Raw genomic sequence first — 15,397 nt, 5'->3', positions numbered from 1 at the left:
CAGGATCCTGTCACCTCGGTTGCCAGAACCATGGGGTGGGCAGGGCTGGTTTGTACAGCAAGACCGGCGTGACCCTGCCTGGGCTGCGCTGCCTTTGTGCTTATCGAGCCCCAGCGATATCCTGAGCTAAGGCCGGGCAGGGCCGTTTATTCCGGGGCCTCCTGCCCACCCTGATAGACCCTGTGTGGGTGGAACGAGGAGTTGTGCAGGGGGAAAAGTTCTGGCTGCTTTAACCCGAGTGCTGCGGCCACTTTTCTACGGGGAGTGGGACAACACGCTCTGCCTGCCCGGGCCTGTGCCCTGCTCCTGCTTTCCCCAGCCGCAGGGACCCCCGCTCCCCCCGAGGGCTGTGTTTACTCAGGCCCTTCCTGCCGGACAGGGTATTCCCACATGTGCGGGAGCAGCGGAAGGGAGGGTTGTGCAGGGGTTTGGCGGTTGGTGTTGCTGATGTCGGTGTGTTTCCCATCTCCTGATCTCTCCGGGAGGACGACAAGCCGCGCTGAACTGCCGCCCCAGCCTCCCGCCCCTCTCGGACGAGAGACGGGCTCCCCGCCGGTCCGGGGAATGCTTTTCCTACAGCTGTAGGTACTAGCGGGCAGGGGGAATGTTCTCTCCTCTTTCACCATTCTCCCGTGCAAACAGAGCATTTCTGCCCGTTTCCATGGCTCTGGGGTCACAGGAGCAGCCTTGGTGCTGGCAGGAGACCCCGGCCCCCCGTGGGCTGCCTTGAGGTGCTCGGGGAGCCCCGAGTTCCCCCGTTCCTCCTCCGGAGCGCCCCGCAGCCGGGTTCTGTCCTGGAAACGTCTGCGAATTCCCCCTGCAGCTAAGAGAGATCGGGGCAGCCTGAGCTCGCCCCGGCGCCGTTCCCGGCCGGGGTTCGTCTCGGCGGCCAGGGCCGGGGCCGCTCCGGTGCTGCCGGGGCTGGCGGGACGCTCCCCGGCCCCGAGGCACCGGCGCTGCCCGGTCTCGCAGCGCCCCCGGCCGGCCGGAGCGGGTCCCGGGCAGTCCCGGGAGCTCCCGGGCTGATGGATGGGCGGGGCCGCCGCGGCCCCGTTGCCCCGGTGGTGCAGAACCGTCACGGGTGGAAAACACGAGACTGGAAACAGCCCGGAGCCCCGGGGGTCCCGCTGCCCCGGGCAGGAGTCGCAAATCCGGTCCCTGCTCGGGCACCCGGAGCGGGCGGGGAAGGGGCCGCAGTGGCCCCGGGGCTCAGGGAGCGCCTGCCCCCAGCCGGCCAGGGACATCCCCAGCAGGGACGTCCCTGCTGCAAAGGGCAGAGACCCGCCCGTCGAACCAGCCCCGCTCCGCTCGGAAGCCGGCAACAGATCCGGCCCGCCCCCCGCCGCCGGGACCGCCCAGCGCCGCGGGGCCCTGAGAGGCGGGACGGGCGGCGGGCGGGACGGTACCGGGAGAGGCGGGGCTGGGCGCAGGGGCAGGCAGCGGCGATGGCGGTGCGGCGGGGGCCGGAACCGGGACCTGAACCGGCACTGGGTCCGGGACCGGGGTTGGCGCTGCCGTTTCTGCTGCTGCTGGCGGCGACGGCGGGGCGAGCGGGGGACGCGGGGCAGGAGGAGGCGGTGCGGGCGCTGGCTCGGCGCCTGCTTGGCCCACGGGCCGCCGCCGTGTCGCTCTCGGTGGACCCGGCGCTGGCGGCTGGCGGGCCCGACATCTACCGGCTGTGGTCGCCTCCCGGCGCCGCCGTGGCCGTCGCCATAACGGGCTCCAGCGGCGTGGCGGCGGCCACCGGCCTCTATCGCTACCTGCGAGACTTCTGCGGCTGCCACCTGTCTTGGTCCGGGGCGCAGCTCCGCCTGCCAGACCCGCTGCCGCGGCTGCGGGCCGAGATCCGCGCCGCCGCCGCCGGCAGGTAACGGGGACGCGGGGCCGGGCGCCGCTCACGCCTCGTTAGCGCGGGACAAGGCGCTGTTATGTAATGGGGGCCCGGGGGGCGCGGGGGGCCCGGGCGCAGCCTCCGCCGCTCCCGCAGGTACCGGTACTACCAGAACGTCTGCGCCCAGAGCTACTCCTTCGTCTGGTGGGACTGGGCGCGCTGGGAGCGGGAGATCGACTGGATGGCGCTGAGCGGCATCAACCTGGCACCGGCTTTCGCGGGGCAGGAGGCGGTCTGGCAGCGGGTGAGGACCGGGACCGAGGGACGGCAGGGACCGGGGGGGGGGCGTCGGAACCGAAGCCAACAGGGTGGCGGTGGCGGGACCTCTGGAACCGGGAGCGGTGGGACCGACTGAACCCCGGCCCCCGGCGCAGGTTTACCGTAACCTGGGGCTGAACCAGTCGGAGATCGACAAGTACTTCACGGGTCCCGCGTTCCTGGCCTGGAACAGGATGGGCAACCTCCGCCGCTGGGCCGGGCCGCTGCCGCCCACCTGGCACCTCAAGCAGCTCTACCTGCAGGTACCACGGGCGGCCCCGCCCACCCGGGGCAAACCCGTGTCACCCCTTGGTCCTCCTGGCCGAGGCTGCCCTCAGGGAGCCTCGGGGGTCCCCCTGCCCTGCCCCGAGCTGCAGCAGCGCCCGGGGTCCCCTCGCGGGAAGGTGGGGGCTTTTCTCCTTCTGTTCCCTCCCTCCTCTCTCCCAGTACCGGATCGTGGAGCGGATGCGCTCGCTGGGGATGACCACGGTGCTGCCGGCCTTCGCGGGCCACGTGCCGCAGGGGATCCTTCGGTAGGTGCAGTCCCTGCCCCGGAGGCTCAGCCCTGGGCCCTTGCCGGGGTCTCACCTCCAGCAGCACCTCCCACTGCGGCTTCCCCAGGAGGCTGCCCTGTCCCCACACTGGCACAGTGGTCCTGTCCTGTTCTTCTTCTCATCCCCATCTCTGTCCTCCGGTGCAGGGTCTTCCCACGCGTGAATGCCACTCGCCTGGGGCGCTGGAGCCACTTTGACTGCACCTACTCATGCATCTACCTGCTGGACCCAGAGGACCCCATGTTCCAGGTGATCGGGACCCTCTTCCTGAAGGAGCTGATCAAGGAGTTTGGCACAGACCACGTCTATAGTGCAGACACATTCAACGAGATGACCCCCCTCTCCTCTGATCCAGCCTATCTCTCGAGAGTCAGCAATGCCGTTTTCAGTTCAATGACAGGAGGTGGGTCCTTGTGTGGTGCTGGCCTGGCCACAGGGGTCCAGGTGGGATAGCAGGGGCATGGGGAAGTGCAGAACCCATTGGTGCCAGACCCCCAATACCTCCTTGAGGTGTGATTGGTGGCCCCAGGGCCTCATGAGACACCTGTAGGCCCTGTCTGGAGAGGATCTCACTCAATGCTCTTCTGTCCCCAGCTGACCCCAAGGCGCTGTGGCTGATGCAGGGCTGGCTCTTCCAGCACCAGCCTGACTTCTGGCAGCCAGCACAGGTGCGAGCCCTGCTGCATGGAGTGCCCCTTGGCAGGATGATTGTTCTCGACCTCTTTGCTGAGTCCAAGCCCGTCTACCAGTGGACAGAGTCCTTCTATGGGCAGCCCTTCATCTGGTGCATGTTGCACAACTTCGGGGGCAACCACGGCCTCTTTGGCACTGTGGAGGCCATCAACCACGGCCCCTTCGCAGCTCGACGCTTCCCCAACTCCACCATGGTGGGCACGGGGCTGGTGCCCGAGGGCATCGAGCAGAACGACATGGTGTATGAGCTCATGAACGAGCTGGGCTGGCGTCAGGAGCCCCTCGACCTGCCCAGCTGGGTGACCCGCTACGCCGAGCGCCGCTACGGCGCCGCAAACGCCGCTGCAGCCAGCGCCTGGCGCCTGCTCCTCCGCAGCGTGTACAACTGCACCGGCGTCTGTGTCAACCACAACCGCAGCCCCCTGGTGCGCCGGCCCTCGCTGCACATGGACACGGAGCTCTGGTACAACGCCAGTGATGTGTATGAAGCCTGGCGGCTGCTGCTGAGCGCTGGCGCTGAGCTGAGCTCCAGCCCCACCTTCCTGTACGACCTGGTGGATGTGACACGGCAGGCAGCCCAGCAGCTGGTCAGCGACTACTACCTGAGCATCCGCCAGGCCTTCCAGAGCCACGCGCTGCCGGAGCTGCTGACGGCCGGTGGCGTGCTGGTCTACGACCTGCTGCCGGAGCTGGACAGCCTCCTGTCCAGCCACAGCCTCTTCCTTCTCGGCCGCTGGCTGGAGAGCGCCCGTGCCATGGCCACCAGTGACCGGGAGGCTGAGCAGTATGAGCTGAATGCCCGGAACCAGGTCACGCTCTGGGGGCCCAGTGGGAACATCCTGGACTATGCCAACAAGCAGCTGGGGGGGCTGGTGCTGGACTACTACACTGTGCGCTGGAGCCTCTTCGTCTCTGTGCTGGTGGAGAGCCTCAACTCAGGCCGGCCCTTCCACCAGGACCAGTTCAACCAGGCTGTCTTCCAAGTGGAGAGAGGCTTCATCTACAACAAGAAGCGCTACCCAGCTGTGCCAGCTGGGGATACGATGGAGATCTCCAGGAAGCTGTTCCTCAAATACTACCCTAGCGCCCTGCGGCACAGCTTGGCTGGGCCTGCGTGACTTCGGGTTCTGCCTCTAGAGCCTTCCCCAGAGAGGGTGGACAGAGCCCCTGCACCCTCTCCCATCTGGGCTTCTGGCCTGATGGCTGTGTCCTGGCTGTACTGGAAGAGGGGCACAGAGCCCTGGTGGCCCTCAGCCAGCCTGGATTCACCCCTTCCTGTGCATGGGCAGGATGTGCCCCACGAGGGGCTGGCAGATGGATAGGGGGGCAGGCTGTGCCCCAGGGTCTCATCCCACACCATGCTTTGTGCTCAGCTCTGCCTAGCTGCCCTGAGCCTGTTCCCAGGAAAGCTGGGCTGCCCCCGTGCTCTCAGCTGGAAACTTGGTGGGACACTGCAGAGGGACAGAACAAATGTGTCCCTGCTGAGAGGCCTTGGCTGGTTAGCAGGGGCAGTGATGGGGGAGAAGCAGACAGGGAGGTGGCAGTGGGCAGGGGGAGTAGAGCAGCCTTGGACCCCAGTGCCTGTGGGGACATGGCACTGCATGGCCCTGCCCACATTTGGTGCCTTTTGTATCATAAAAGACTTTGCAGCTTTGCCTGCAGTGTTGCTGGGGCTGCGCTCCCCAGGATGGAGTTTCTGAGCCTTTTCCACAGCTGGGGCTTGGGCAGAGCCCAGCCATGGAGTAAATACAGACTTTTCTCCCATGTGTGTCCAACTCCTTTTGCTAGTGCAGGACTGTGGAACATGAGGGCAGAGGAGCAGCTCGCCCCTGAGCCTGCAATTGCAGGAATACCAAGCCAGATGTGTCCTGGCAGCTGGGATGCCTGGCACAGCAAAGTACAGTTGGTGCAGACCCCCGGGGCTGCAGCTCCCCATGTGCTCCAGAGCCTCCTCCCGCAGGGAGGTCCTGGCTCGATGGAGTCTTTATCACAGCACCTGCATGAGGATCAAGGCACAGGGAGCCCCAGGCATGCACAGGGAGGTGGGTGGAGGGGCCTTGAGATAAGGCAGCAGACACAACACGGTGGCGTGGGGCGGGGGGACCCCCTTCCCAGCCCTCTTAAATGACGTGGCCCCGTTGCACTGTCAGCCATGGAGAGAACCACGGTGCTGATCACAGGCTGCTCCTCAGGCATCGGTCTGGGGCTGGCTGCACGCCTGGCAACCGACGCCACTCGCCGGTTCAAAGGTAAAGGGGTCGCCGCTGTCCCGGGGGCTCCAGCAGCCCCGGGTGGTCTCCGGGCTGGGCCAGGCAGCGCCTCACCAAGGAGGGACAGAGCCTGGGGGTGGGCTGGGGCTGGTGCTGGCCGTGCAGCTCGGTGGCAGTGCTGCCCAAGGCCATGGTCTCTCCCCAGTTTATGCCACCATGCGTGACCTGGCCAAGGGTGAGCGGCTGCTGGAGCGCCTGGGGGGCTGCTGCCCTGACACGCTGGAGGTCCTGCAGCTTGATGTCACTGACCCATGCTCGCTGGCAGCTGCTGCACAGCGGGTGCAGGAACAGCGGCTGGATGTGCTGGGTATGGCTCTTCCTGGTGCCCCCACTGTCCCTGGGGTGGCTGAGGGGACCTCTCTGGGGTCACAACCCTCCCCTGGGCACCTCGAGCAGATGCCAAATCATGGGAGGTGCAGGCAGTCCTAGAGCTGGGACGGGACGTGTTTAGTGGGGCAGAGGTGCACTAGATGGATTTGGGGGTGCCAAGGGCCCATCAGTAGGGAAAGGCCCTCCCATTTCTGCCTTCTGGCACTCGGTGGTGTGTGGGGGTACAGTCGCCGGCTGACTGCCCTGTGCCCAGCTGACTGCACCATGCCTGGCAGTCTGCAATGCCGGGGTGGGACTGATGGGACCGCTGGAGACCTGCTCCGACCAGGCCATGAAAACTCTCTTCGATGTGAACCTCTTTGGGGCTGTCCGCACCATCCAGGCGTTCCTGCCTGCCATGAAGAGCCGCAGGGCCGGGCGGATCATTGTCTCCAGCAGCATCGGGGGGCTGCAAGGTGGGACCCCAGCACCCTGTGGCATAGGGAGCCGTGGGGAAGAGCTCTGGTGCTCAGAGTGTGGCTCTGCCCCAGGGCTGCCCTTCAATGCTGTGTACTGCGCCAGCAAGTTTGCAGTGGAGGGGCTGTGCGAGAGCCTGGCCATCGTCCTGCGTCCCTTCAACATCCAGTGAGTGCCGGTGGTGGCACGGGGCCTGGATCCTACCCACCAGGATCGGGGGAATGCCAGGGTGGGGGAACGGCGGCAGCTCATGCACTCCCTCCCGCAGCCTGACGCTGGTGGAGTGCGGGCCCGTCCACACCAGCTTCCTGGCCAACCTGCAGCGCCCCGACCCTGAGGGCAGCGAGATGCGGGGCCTGGATGCTGAGACACAGGGGCTGTACCGCCGGTACCTGTGGCACTGTCAGAGCATCTTTCGCGACACGGCCCAGGAGGTGGAGGAGGTCCTGCCGGTCAGTCACCGCGGGGCGGGGGGGGGGACCGTGGGGTCGTGCCAGGGACGGCTCTGACCCCTCTGCCGTGCCAGGTGTTCCTGGAAGCCATCGGCAGCCCCTGCCCACCCCTCCGCTGCGCCAGCACCCAGCTCCTCGCCCCGCTGTGGCGCCTGCGGCTGAGCAGCCCCGACGGCTCCGCGTACGTCCGCGCCATGCACGACTTCGTGTTCGGCGGCAGCGAGGCCGGCGGGGACCAGCCCTGAGCGGAGCCACCGCAACACCGGAACCGCTGCCACGGGAACCCCAGCCCGGACGCGGGCCCGGTCGCGTGCTCGGTCCCGCCGTGTCCCCAATAAAGCCCTTTGCAGCCGCACGGTTCCGGCTCCGTCCCCCCGACGCCGCGGTCCCGCGGAGCCCCCGCGCTCGTTCCGCCCTGCGGGGCGGGCGGGGCCGCACTGAGGCCGGGCCCGCCGCTCTCCTCCCCCGGCGGGCGGAGCCGGGCGCGCTCCCGCCCGCGGCGGGGCTGCCCGGGAGGCGGTGCTGTTCCGGTCCCGTCCCCGTCCCCGTTCCGGTCGGCGGCGGTTCCGGCGGGGCGATGCCGCCCTTCGCCTCGGGGCTGCTGGTGCTGACGGCGCCGCTGCCCGCGCTGCCCCGGCGGGCGGCGGGGCTGGTGGCGGCGGCGGCGGGGCTGGTGGCGGGGCCGCTGTACGTGCATCTGCAGCCGGGGCTGCGGCTGGGCGGCCCCGCCGCCGGTCCCGCCGCGCCGCCCGCGGGCCCCGCGCTGCTGCGGGCTCTGGCCGCGCTGTACACGGCGGCGGCGGCGCGGCGGGGGCTGGACCTGCGCGTCCTGCTCGGCCCCGGCCGCCGCCTGGCACGGCAGCCCCGCGTCCTGCTGGCGGCCGCTGCCGAGGCGCCGGGGCCGCCGGAGCCGGTGCAGCTCGGGCTGCAGCGCCTGGCCGCGGCTGCCTACGGCTGCCCGCCGAGCCTGCCCGCGCTGCTGCTGGGCGAGGACACCGCGGGGGACGCCGGGGGCGACCCCGAGGGGGACCCCGAGCAGGGTCCTGACGCGACGCTCCCCGAATTCTTGGACGTGGCGGTTGGCGGCACCTTCGACCGGCTGCACGGCGCCCACCGGCTCCTGCTCAGCGCCTGCTGCCTCCTGGCCCGGCGGCGGCTCCTGGCCGGGCTGGCCGAAGGAGACCTGCTCCGCCGTGAGTCCGGGGTGGCCGTGGCACTGCGCGGGGACGAGGGGTGAGCCCGGTGCTCCCCGGGGCGGGGCGGTGGTCTGGGGGCCCAGTAACAAATGGAGTGCTGGCAGCCACCTACCCAAGGCGGTGCCGTGCAGGCAGAGCGTCAGTGGGGATCCACTGGGGGGACCTGGTGTCCTGCCCACAACCAGCAAGGTGTACAGGTCCAGCGACGGCGAGGGGAGGGGGAGGAAGCGTTCAAAGTCCCAGCCGGGTGTTTTTTCCCATCTCTCGGTCTTGTTTTTCTGTCACTCTTGTGCTTCTCCGCCCTCCTGGCACCCGGCAGACAAGGTCCTGCCGGAGCTGATCGAGCCGTACGAGCTGCGGGCGGCGAAGCTGCGTGAGTTCTTGGAGGACGTGAAGCCCTCACTGTGCTACGACATCGTGCCTCTGGCCGACCCCTTCGGCCCCTCAGTCACAGACCCCAACCTGCAGTGCCTGGTGGTCAGCGAGGAGACCCGCCGGGGAGGGGAGGCTGTGAACAGGAAGAGACTTGAAAATGTAATTCCCATGCCGGAGCCTGGTGGGCTACCCCTGCCCGCCCTCTCGCCCTCCCTGATGCAGTCTGGGGGCAAATTTGATCTCGATTCGCCCCTTCCCTCTGCTGCATTCTCATGGCTAATGGCCCTCAGGGCTCCCTTCTCTTATCAGGGGCTCCCCCAGCTGGCTCTCCATGAAATCCAATTGATGAAGGACCCCGACCACCGTCAGAACGAGGAGGAGAAGATCAGCTCCTCCAGCCTCCGGCAGAGGCTGCTGGGGACACTGCTGCAGCCCCCACGGGTGAGGGGGGCCTGCAGAGCCACAGCTGCAATGAGAGTGCCCGGGAGGAGGGGTGGGAGTCTCAGGGGTCAAAGAGTTTGGCCAGGGCCTTTCATGGCCATCTCCAGGCCAGGGTGTCTGGATCCTTCTGCAGCAAAGCCTGCTCTGCTGCCACGGCTTTCCTCTTTCCCTTAGCAAGACCCAGCCCTGCCATTGCGCCCGTACGTGATTGGCCTGACTGGGGGAACTGGGAGTGGGAAAACCTCCATCGCCAAACTCCTGGGGCACCTGGGCGCGTTTGTCATCGACGCCGACAAGCTGGGCCACGCCGTCTATGTCCCTGGTGGCCCGGCCTACGAGCCCGTGGTGGCAGCCTTTGGGGCAGGTAGAGTCACTGGAGGCTGCAGGGAGGAGGAAGGGGAGGGAGGGATGTCCCAGTGTCCCAGAGACCCCTGGCCTGTGCCCCCCTCCCGCCATATGAGTTTTGCGCTCCCCAAGTGTTGTGTGTTCCATGTCAGAGCTGCTGGTGGGGAACAATGAGCCAGGCTGCTGTTTGCCTGGAAAAAGCTCTCCCGTGTCCTTTTCAGGAATCAGGGGAAGAGCTGCCAGGTTAGGTGGCAACAGGTTAGGTAAACAGCCCTTTTCTGCGTGCTGTTGAGAGCCCTGTGCCAAAGCCCTTTCCCCAGCCCAGGCTTGCCACAGGGATGGGAGTTGTCCCTCCCAAACCTGTTGTGCTTCTGCCTTGCAGAGATCCTGAACGAAGATGGAACGATTAACAGGAAAGTCCTTGGGGCCAAAGTGTTTGGAAACCAGGTAAAAGCAGGTTTATTGTAAATACTTAACGCTGTGAGTGGGGGCCGTTCTCCTCTTGTGTCAGGGGGTTTTAGTTTTCAGCCCTTTGAGATGACGACACCTTCCTGGCTGTACTTCCTGACAGTGGCATGGGGACAGAGTGGGATAGATCATATCTCTATAGCTGAATCAGCAGCTGTGCTGGATACATTGCTCTTGCCCAGCAGCTGCTGCTGCCTCCCTGTTCCCATCGCTGTCCCTGTTGCCATCCCCATCTCCTCTATACCATGCTTTTCCTTCACCCAGCTCAGAACAAAAGACCTGACATACACAGCCAGTGCTCTCTGCCTCTTGTACCTGGGGGGCTCAGTGGCACCTGGCCTTTAGAGTGCTCAGGCTGTTGCTCTGCTGCTGCCTCAGACCAAGGTGGAGGCAGCTCAAGAGGTTCTCTGGATGGACATGTCTTCTGTGGGACCTGCTGCATGGGGAGCCTGTTGTGCTGTGGAGCAAAGCACCTCTCACAGCAGAGACTGAGATCTCTGTTAATAGCAGGGCCCTAATGGCAGGACAAGTAAAGTAAAGGAAAAAGCACACTGACCCTGGCAGCAGGAATGGGAGCCTCTGGCCAGTGTGAAAGCTTTCCTTCTTGGTGCTTGGTGATGGGCTGGACCCACCTCCCCAGCTTCTGTGGGTCCTTCCTGGGTGTCCCCTGACTGCTTACACCCCCACTCTCCTGGCTGGCTGCACAATGGTTCTGAGGGTGGTAAGGGCCTGACTCTCAAATCCCGCTCTGGTCCTTTCTAGGACCAGCTGAAGAACCTGACTGACATTGTGTGGCCCAAAATAGCCCAGCTGGCGAAGGAGGAAGTCAGGAAGGCTGAATCTCAAGGTAACAAGGGCGGCTCTGTGGCAGCCTCAGCTCAGCAGTGAAGCATCTGCACTGCAGAAAGGTGGGACTGAGCCTGGGCTGCTGCCATCCACAGCTGGGCACTGAGGAATGCCCTTGTTCCGTAGGCAAGGCCGTGTGTGTGCTGGACGCTGCTGTGCTGCTGGAGGCCGGCTGGCAGGACATGGTCCACGAGGTGTGGACAGCCATCATCCCGGAGGACGAGGTGGGCCATGCCCTGGGCCCCTCACCTGCTGCTGGGGCTGGTCCTCAGCCTCCCCCCAAGCACCTGAGTGTCCCCTGTGTCCCTGCCAGGCCGTGAAGCGCATTGTGGCCAGGGATGGGCTGACAGAGGAGGCTGCTCGCCGCCGGCTGCAGAGCCAGATGACCAACAGGCAACGGGTGGAGCAGTCACAAGTGGTGCTCTGCACCCTCTGGGAGCCGGACATCACCCGCCAGCAGGTGAGCCTGGGGCTGCTGCAGCACCAGGGCTCTTCTGGGTGATTGTGACAGGAACTGAAGGGCTCAGTGCTGTGCTCAGGCCGTGCCTGGTGTGCCTGGGTGTGCTGTTCACCATCGAGGCTGCCACAAGGGGTGCATTTGGGGATGTAGATTTTCTGGGAAGGAAGAGGGACTGTCGCGTGACGCTCCTGCCCCTTTGCTCACGTTACCGGTGGGCTTTGAGGCATCTCCCCGTACGGTTCTCTGGCAGGTGCAGAAGGCCTGGGACCTGCTGCAGCAGCGCCTGAGCCCGGAGCCCGGCCCGTGAGGGACCGTCCCGACGGCGCCGTGAAGCTCCGTGTCCTGCCACCACTGCCCACCGTGAGGCGGCGGACAGAGCAGCGTGGGACCGACACCACCGGCGCCGTCCAGCTCCGGCGAGGGTCCGGGGCGCCCTGCGGCCCCCCGCTGATGGGGAGCCCTGCAGGCCCGAGCCCCGCTGGGTGACAGTAAAGAGGCTGCTCCTGCAGTGCGTGTCCGTGCGCCGGTCCCGTCCCCTCGCCCGCCCCCGCAGGGGCTCCGGTGCCCTCCCCGCTCCATGCTGGCCCCGCGGGGCTCGGTGCGGGACTCCCGGTGCCCCGAGGGCTGCCCCGGCCAAGGCCCGGCACCGGGAGCACGAAGCAGTGACGTCGCTCCCATGACGTCACGCGCACGCGCGCTCCGGGGCGGAGTTGCGCGGCGCCCCCTGGCGGCGCGGGGCGGGCCGCGTTCCCCGGCGGCCGCGCGGCGGTCACATGACCGGGCGGGCGGAAGATGGCGGAGCCGCCGGGCGCCGCCGCCGAGGACTCGTGGGGGAAGGTGGGGCCGGGATCGGGTCGGGCCGGGCCGCCGGGTGCCGCGGGGGCGCAGCGCGGCGCGCCGGGACGGGGCTCATGGCGGCCGGGCAGGGTGAGCGCCGGGCTGGGGGTACGGGGGCGGGGAGCGCGCACGAGTCAGTGCCCGGGCGAGGGGCGGCGGCTCGGGGGTGGCGGGTGCTCCTCGGGCCGACCAACGCTCCTGGGGGCGGGGGGGCTCCGGGGCGCGGGCCGCGGTCGCCGCCCCAGCCCCGCTGACGTGTCTCCTCCGCCCGCCGGCCCCGCGCAGGTGGACGCGGCCTACGGCGACAATGGCCTGGACTCTGGTAGGTGCCCGGGCGGCGCCCGGCCCGCGCCACCCCCATTCGCGGGTGGCAGCGGCTGCCCGGGGACGTCCCTCACGTCCCTGCGCCCGGTCACACCCCGCGTTGGGCACTGACCCCGGGACGCTCTTCTTCCAGCACTCTTCATGGAAAATGCCCGGAAAAGCAGCATAGTGTCCCGGGCCAACAGCATCGGCTCCACCAGTGCGTCTTCTGTCCCCAACACAGGTGGGGTTTGTCCTCCATGACCGCGTGTTTCTGCTCGCCGGGAATCCGGCAGGTGCTGGGCTCCAGGTCTGCCCTGCACCGAGGGAGTGAGCGTGGCTGGGCAGGATTCCTATCCTGAGGAGAAAGAGGAGGAGGAAGGTGGTGGGAACAGCATCAGGGTTCTGTGGTTTCCAGCAGGGTTTGGAGTTGAGAATCACTCTGGGTTTGACACCTTCCCAAGGAATCTGCCGGCATCTCCCTCCTGCCCAGCTCCCCGAGGAGAGAAAAAGGGTTGGCAGGGCTCCTTGGAAGGCTTTTCTTCAGCCCAGCCTGATGTAGCTGAGTGGGGCGGGGGCTATGCTAGGCCTGGCTGCAGCTGTAGTGGTCCCTTGAGCTGTCTTGTGCCCCTCCTCGTGTCTCCCCACCCCCAGCCACGCTCTGTGCCCACAGATGACGAGGACAGTGACTACCATCAGGAGTCCTTCAAAGAGTCCTACAAGGACCAGCGCCGCCGGGCGCACACCCAGGCCGAGCAGAAGCGCCGAGATGCCATCAAGGTGAGGCAAGAGGCAGCAGGCAGTGCTGGAGTGCTGCTGTCAGCCTGCTCCAGCACGCTGCTCTTCCAGCACCTCTCTGTTTTGCTGCTGGATCTGCCCTTCCTGCATGTGTGTGTGCTGGGGGCTGCCCTGGCTCTGATGGGCTGTGTTGTGGGAGCTGGGTTGGACCTGGCCTCACAGGATGAGCCCCACACTCTGTGGCTCTACTTCCCTGCAGAAAGGCTACAATGACTTGCAGGCCATCGTCCCCACCTGTGAGCAGCAGGATTTCTCCATCAGCTCACAGAAGCTGAGCAAGGCCATCGTGCTCCAGAAAAGTGAGTCCCAAGGGCGGCAGGGAAGGAGGTGCTACCAAGCCCCAAAGCTCCGCCCTAGAGGTGTGCAGGGCAAAGTTCAGCACCTTAGAACCTTCTGGTGTGATGAGGCTCTGGGGGAGCTTGGGTGCTGCTCACCTGCACTCACCTTCCCCAGGGGAACTGGGTCAGTGGGAGCTGATGGTGCCCTGGCTCAGGCACCTCCCCTGAGGATCTTGGGGGTCCACATATGCTCCCAAATCCTCACTCGGTGTTTTCATGCTCAGCTATTGACTACATCCAGTTCCTGCACAAGGAAAAGAAAAAGCAGGAGGAGGAAGTTTCTACACTCAGGAAAGATGTGATGGCCCTGAAGATCATGAAAGTGTAAGGGAAGAGCTGTTGGGCTCATGCCCTCTACTTCCTGTTGTTCCCTCACATCCTTGCAGGGTTCTGCAGTGATTCTCCATCTGGGGACAGGCGTGGAGCCTGGAACCAGCAGCAGGAGCTGGGTGTGGGAATTCAGAGCTGGGAGCAGGAGCTGGATGTGGGAGCTGGGAGTGGCAGCTCAGAGTCACGTGTGGAGGCCTCACTGCTGACCTTGGCGTGCCGTGTTTGTTTCAGGAACTATGAGCAGATTGTGAAAGCTCATCAGGACAACCCGAATGAGGGGAAGAACCAGATCTCTGACGAGGTGAAGTTCAATGTTTTCCAAGGCATCATGGACTCCCTGTTCCAGTCCTTCAATGCCTCAGTCTCTGTGACGAGTTTTCAGGAACTGTCAGCTTGTGTCTTCAGCTGGATTGAGGAGCATTGTAAGCCCCAGGTGAATGCAGGGCTGCAGAGGGGCTGGTGCCATGGCCAAGGGGGCAGAGACAGTGGCACAGGGGTGGCTGTCCCTCCACAGGCCAACTGATTGTGTCCTCTCTCTGCCACAGACGCTACAGGACATTGTCATCAGGGTCCTGCACAAGGTGAAGAGCCAGCTCTACTGAGTCTCCCGTGCCACTTCTGAGCCCGTGGGGACGGGGCACTTCTGCCCAGAGGCCTGGGTGCCAGGCACCAGCCTGGGCCCTCTCCCTTGTGGCTGTTTTTAAGGTTCTCTGAATTATTTATTGTATTCCTTCTGAAGCCCAACGGTGGCCGTGCAAACACTGCTGCTCCATTCAGTAGGGACTGGGCAGGAGGGGAGGGAAAGGTGGTGAGGAGCAGAAGGTAGGGAGCAGTCTCTGGCTCAGGCAGTGCCATGGGTTTGCCTGTGCCATGGACTCTCCTTGCAGTGTCGACCCCAGAGCAGCTCCATCTGTGCCCTCAGGCCTGTGACAGCCCTGCTATCCCCACGGTGGGGAAATGTGACAAATGCATACGAAAAACGATGGGTTTCTGGTTCAGCAGTAGGAGTCACTTTTCCTTCACCCACTGGGCTGTCCTCTGCCCCTTTGCAGCAGCTGTTTTGAGTCAGTTAATGCCTTTTGGAGGAGCCTGGCAGTGCTGGCAGCAGGATGAGCCCATCAAGAGCTGGGAGCTGTGGCCCTGGCAGCACATGTTGAACCCCTAAGTGCTGGTGCAGCCATGAGTCCCTGGGAAGGAACACAGGAAGTTCCTGCAAGTGCTGGAACACCTCTCCTTTTCAGAAACTCTGGCTGTACTGCACAGGAGAGTTCTGCAGCTGTAGCATAGTGTGGCCATGTGCATTTGCTGCTCCTCCTTAGAACTTCTATACACACACATATATGATCAACCTTGATTTGATTTTTATGATTGTAAATTTTGAAATGGTTCCAAAGTGCTGCCCTGTGCCAGCTGTAGAAGCATCTGCTATCAGGGACATGTTTGACCCTGTCCCATGCCCAGTTTGGGTCACAGCTCTACCCAGGTGAGGGTTGGTCACTGTCCAGAGTGATGGGACCAGGGTGCTGCCAGCAGCAGGGTTTGTTCTCCATAACCATGTTTGTGCTCCTGCTCCAGGGGCACATCCAGAGAATGTTAATTTCAGGCAGTTTTTCCAGCACTGAGGAGGGACTGCTACCTCCTGCCTTGGGAAGAGGATGTGGAATGTTACAGACCTCACACATGAAAGTGATGTATTTTTCTATTGTGAAAAGTAATTAAATAAATTACGCTGAATGTTTTAATGAGTTTTCTGTTG

At 65.0% G+C, this 15,397-nt stretch overlaps 4 protein-coding genes across 6 annotated transcripts; all 4 read left to right on the top strand.

Annotated features, from left to right (window-relative positions):
- The first annotated feature begins 1,029 nt into the window (after positions 1–1,029).
- NAGLU (N-acetyl-alpha-glucosaminidase) lies at positions 1,030–5,153 on the top strand. The gene is given in 8 exon segments (XM_066205238.1): positions 1,030–1,335; positions 1,337–1,393; positions 1,395–1,867; positions 1,988–2,135; positions 2,266–2,412; positions 2,597–2,682; positions 2,850–3,106; positions 3,298–5,153. Coding segments are annotated over 8 exon segments (2,691 nt in total). The 3' UTR covers positions 4,515–5,153.
- Positions 5,154–5,548: 395 nt separating this feature from the next.
- Positions 5,549–7,149, top strand: HSD17B1 (hydroxysteroid 17-beta dehydrogenase 1). Its single transcript, XM_066205166.1, has 6 exons — positions 5,549–5,645; positions 5,812–5,973; positions 6,272–6,451; positions 6,527–6,620; positions 6,721–6,904; positions 6,979–7,149. Exons 1-6 carry the CDS (start codon positions 5,549–5,551, stop codon positions 7,147–7,149), a joined length of 888 nt encoding a protein of 295 aa, XP_066061263.1.
- A 320-nt stretch (positions 7,150–7,469) lies between these two features.
- Positions 7,470–11,373, top strand: COASY (Coenzyme A synthase). The gene is made up of 9 exons (XM_066205284.1): positions 7,470–8,097; positions 8,420–8,634; positions 8,785–8,916; positions 9,091–9,280; positions 9,644–9,708; positions 10,492–10,576; positions 10,702–10,799; positions 10,889–11,035; positions 11,286–11,373. The coding sequence occupies exons 1-9, from the start codon at positions 7,482–7,484 to the stop codon at positions 11,340–11,342; spliced, it is 1,605 nt and encodes a 534-aa protein (XP_066061381.1). The 5' UTR covers positions 7,470–7,481; the 3' UTR covers positions 11,343–11,373.
- Positions 11,374–11,614: 241 nt separating this feature from the next.
- On the top strand, positions 11,615–15,383 carry MLX (MAX dimerization protein MLX). Of its 3 annotated transcripts, none has more exons than XM_066205286.1 (8): positions 11,615–11,962; positions 12,158–12,194; positions 12,330–12,419; positions 12,849–12,955; positions 13,173–13,272; positions 13,536–13,635; positions 13,873–14,074; positions 14,187–15,383. In XM_066205286.1, the coding sequence occupies exons 1-8, from the start codon at positions 11,828–11,830 to the stop codon at positions 14,241–14,243; spliced, it is 828 nt and encodes a 275-aa protein (XP_066061383.1). In that variant the 5' UTR covers positions 11,615–11,827; the 3' UTR covers positions 14,244–15,383. The 3 variants fall into 3 exon arrangements, with proteins under 3 accessions (XP_066061383.1, XP_066061385.1, XP_066061384.1); XM_066205287.1 differs by having other exon boundaries at positions 11,637–11,872; XM_066205288.1 differs by lacking the exon at positions 12,158–12,194 and having other exon boundaries at positions 11,634–11,872.
- The last annotated feature ends 14 nt before the right edge of the window (positions 15,384–15,397 follow it).

This window comes from Chamaea fasciata, unplaced genomic scaffold, assembly GCF_029207755.1.
Source record: "Chamaea fasciata isolate MVZ Bird 193981 ecotype frontalis unplaced genomic scaffold, bChaFas1.0.hap1 SCAF_27, whole genome shotgun sequence".
NCBI classification, from domain to species: Eukaryota; Metazoa; Chordata; class Aves; order Passeriformes; family Sylviidae; genus Chamaea; species Chamaea fasciata.
Note: the sequence above shows the minus strand (reverse complement) of the source record. Positions and strands in the feature narration are given on the sequence as shown.

Coding starts and splice junctions, on each gene's coding strand:
- HSD17B1 (XM_066205166.1), top strand. CDS start 5,549: ATGGAGAGAACCACGGTGCTGATCACAGGCTGCTCCTCAGGCATCGGT. Junction 5,974..6,271: donor ACAGCGGCTGGATGTGCTGG/GTATGGCTCTTC, acceptor CATGCCTGGCAG/TCTGCAATGCCGGGGTGGGA. Junction 6,452..6,526: donor CAGCATCGGGGGGCTGCAAG/GTGGGACCCCAG, acceptor GCTCTGCCCCAG/GGCTGCCCTTCAATGCTGTG.
- MLX (XM_066205286.1), top strand. CDS start 11,828: ATGGCGGAGCCGCCGGGCGCCGCCGCCGAGGACTCGTGGGGGAAGGTG. Junction 12,420..12,848: donor GTCTTCTGTCCCCAACACAG/GTGGGGTTTGTC, acceptor CTGTGCCCACAG/ATGACGAGGACAGTGACTAC. Junction 12,956..13,172: donor AGCGCCGAGATGCCATCAAG/GTGAGGCAAGAG, acceptor ACTTCCCTGCAG/AAAGGCTACAATGACTTGCA.
- COASY (XM_066205284.1), top strand. CDS start 7,482: ATGCCGCCCTTCGCCTCGGGGCTGCTGGTGCTGACGGCGCCGCTGCCC. Junction 8,917..9,090: donor CACTGCTGCAGCCCCCACGG/GTGAGGGGGGCC, acceptor TCTTTCCCTTAG/CAAGACCCAGCCCTGCCATT. Junction 10,577..10,701: donor CAGGAAGGCTGAATCTCAAG/GTAACAAGGGCG, acceptor CTTGTTCCGTAG/GCAAGGCCGTGTGTGTGCTG.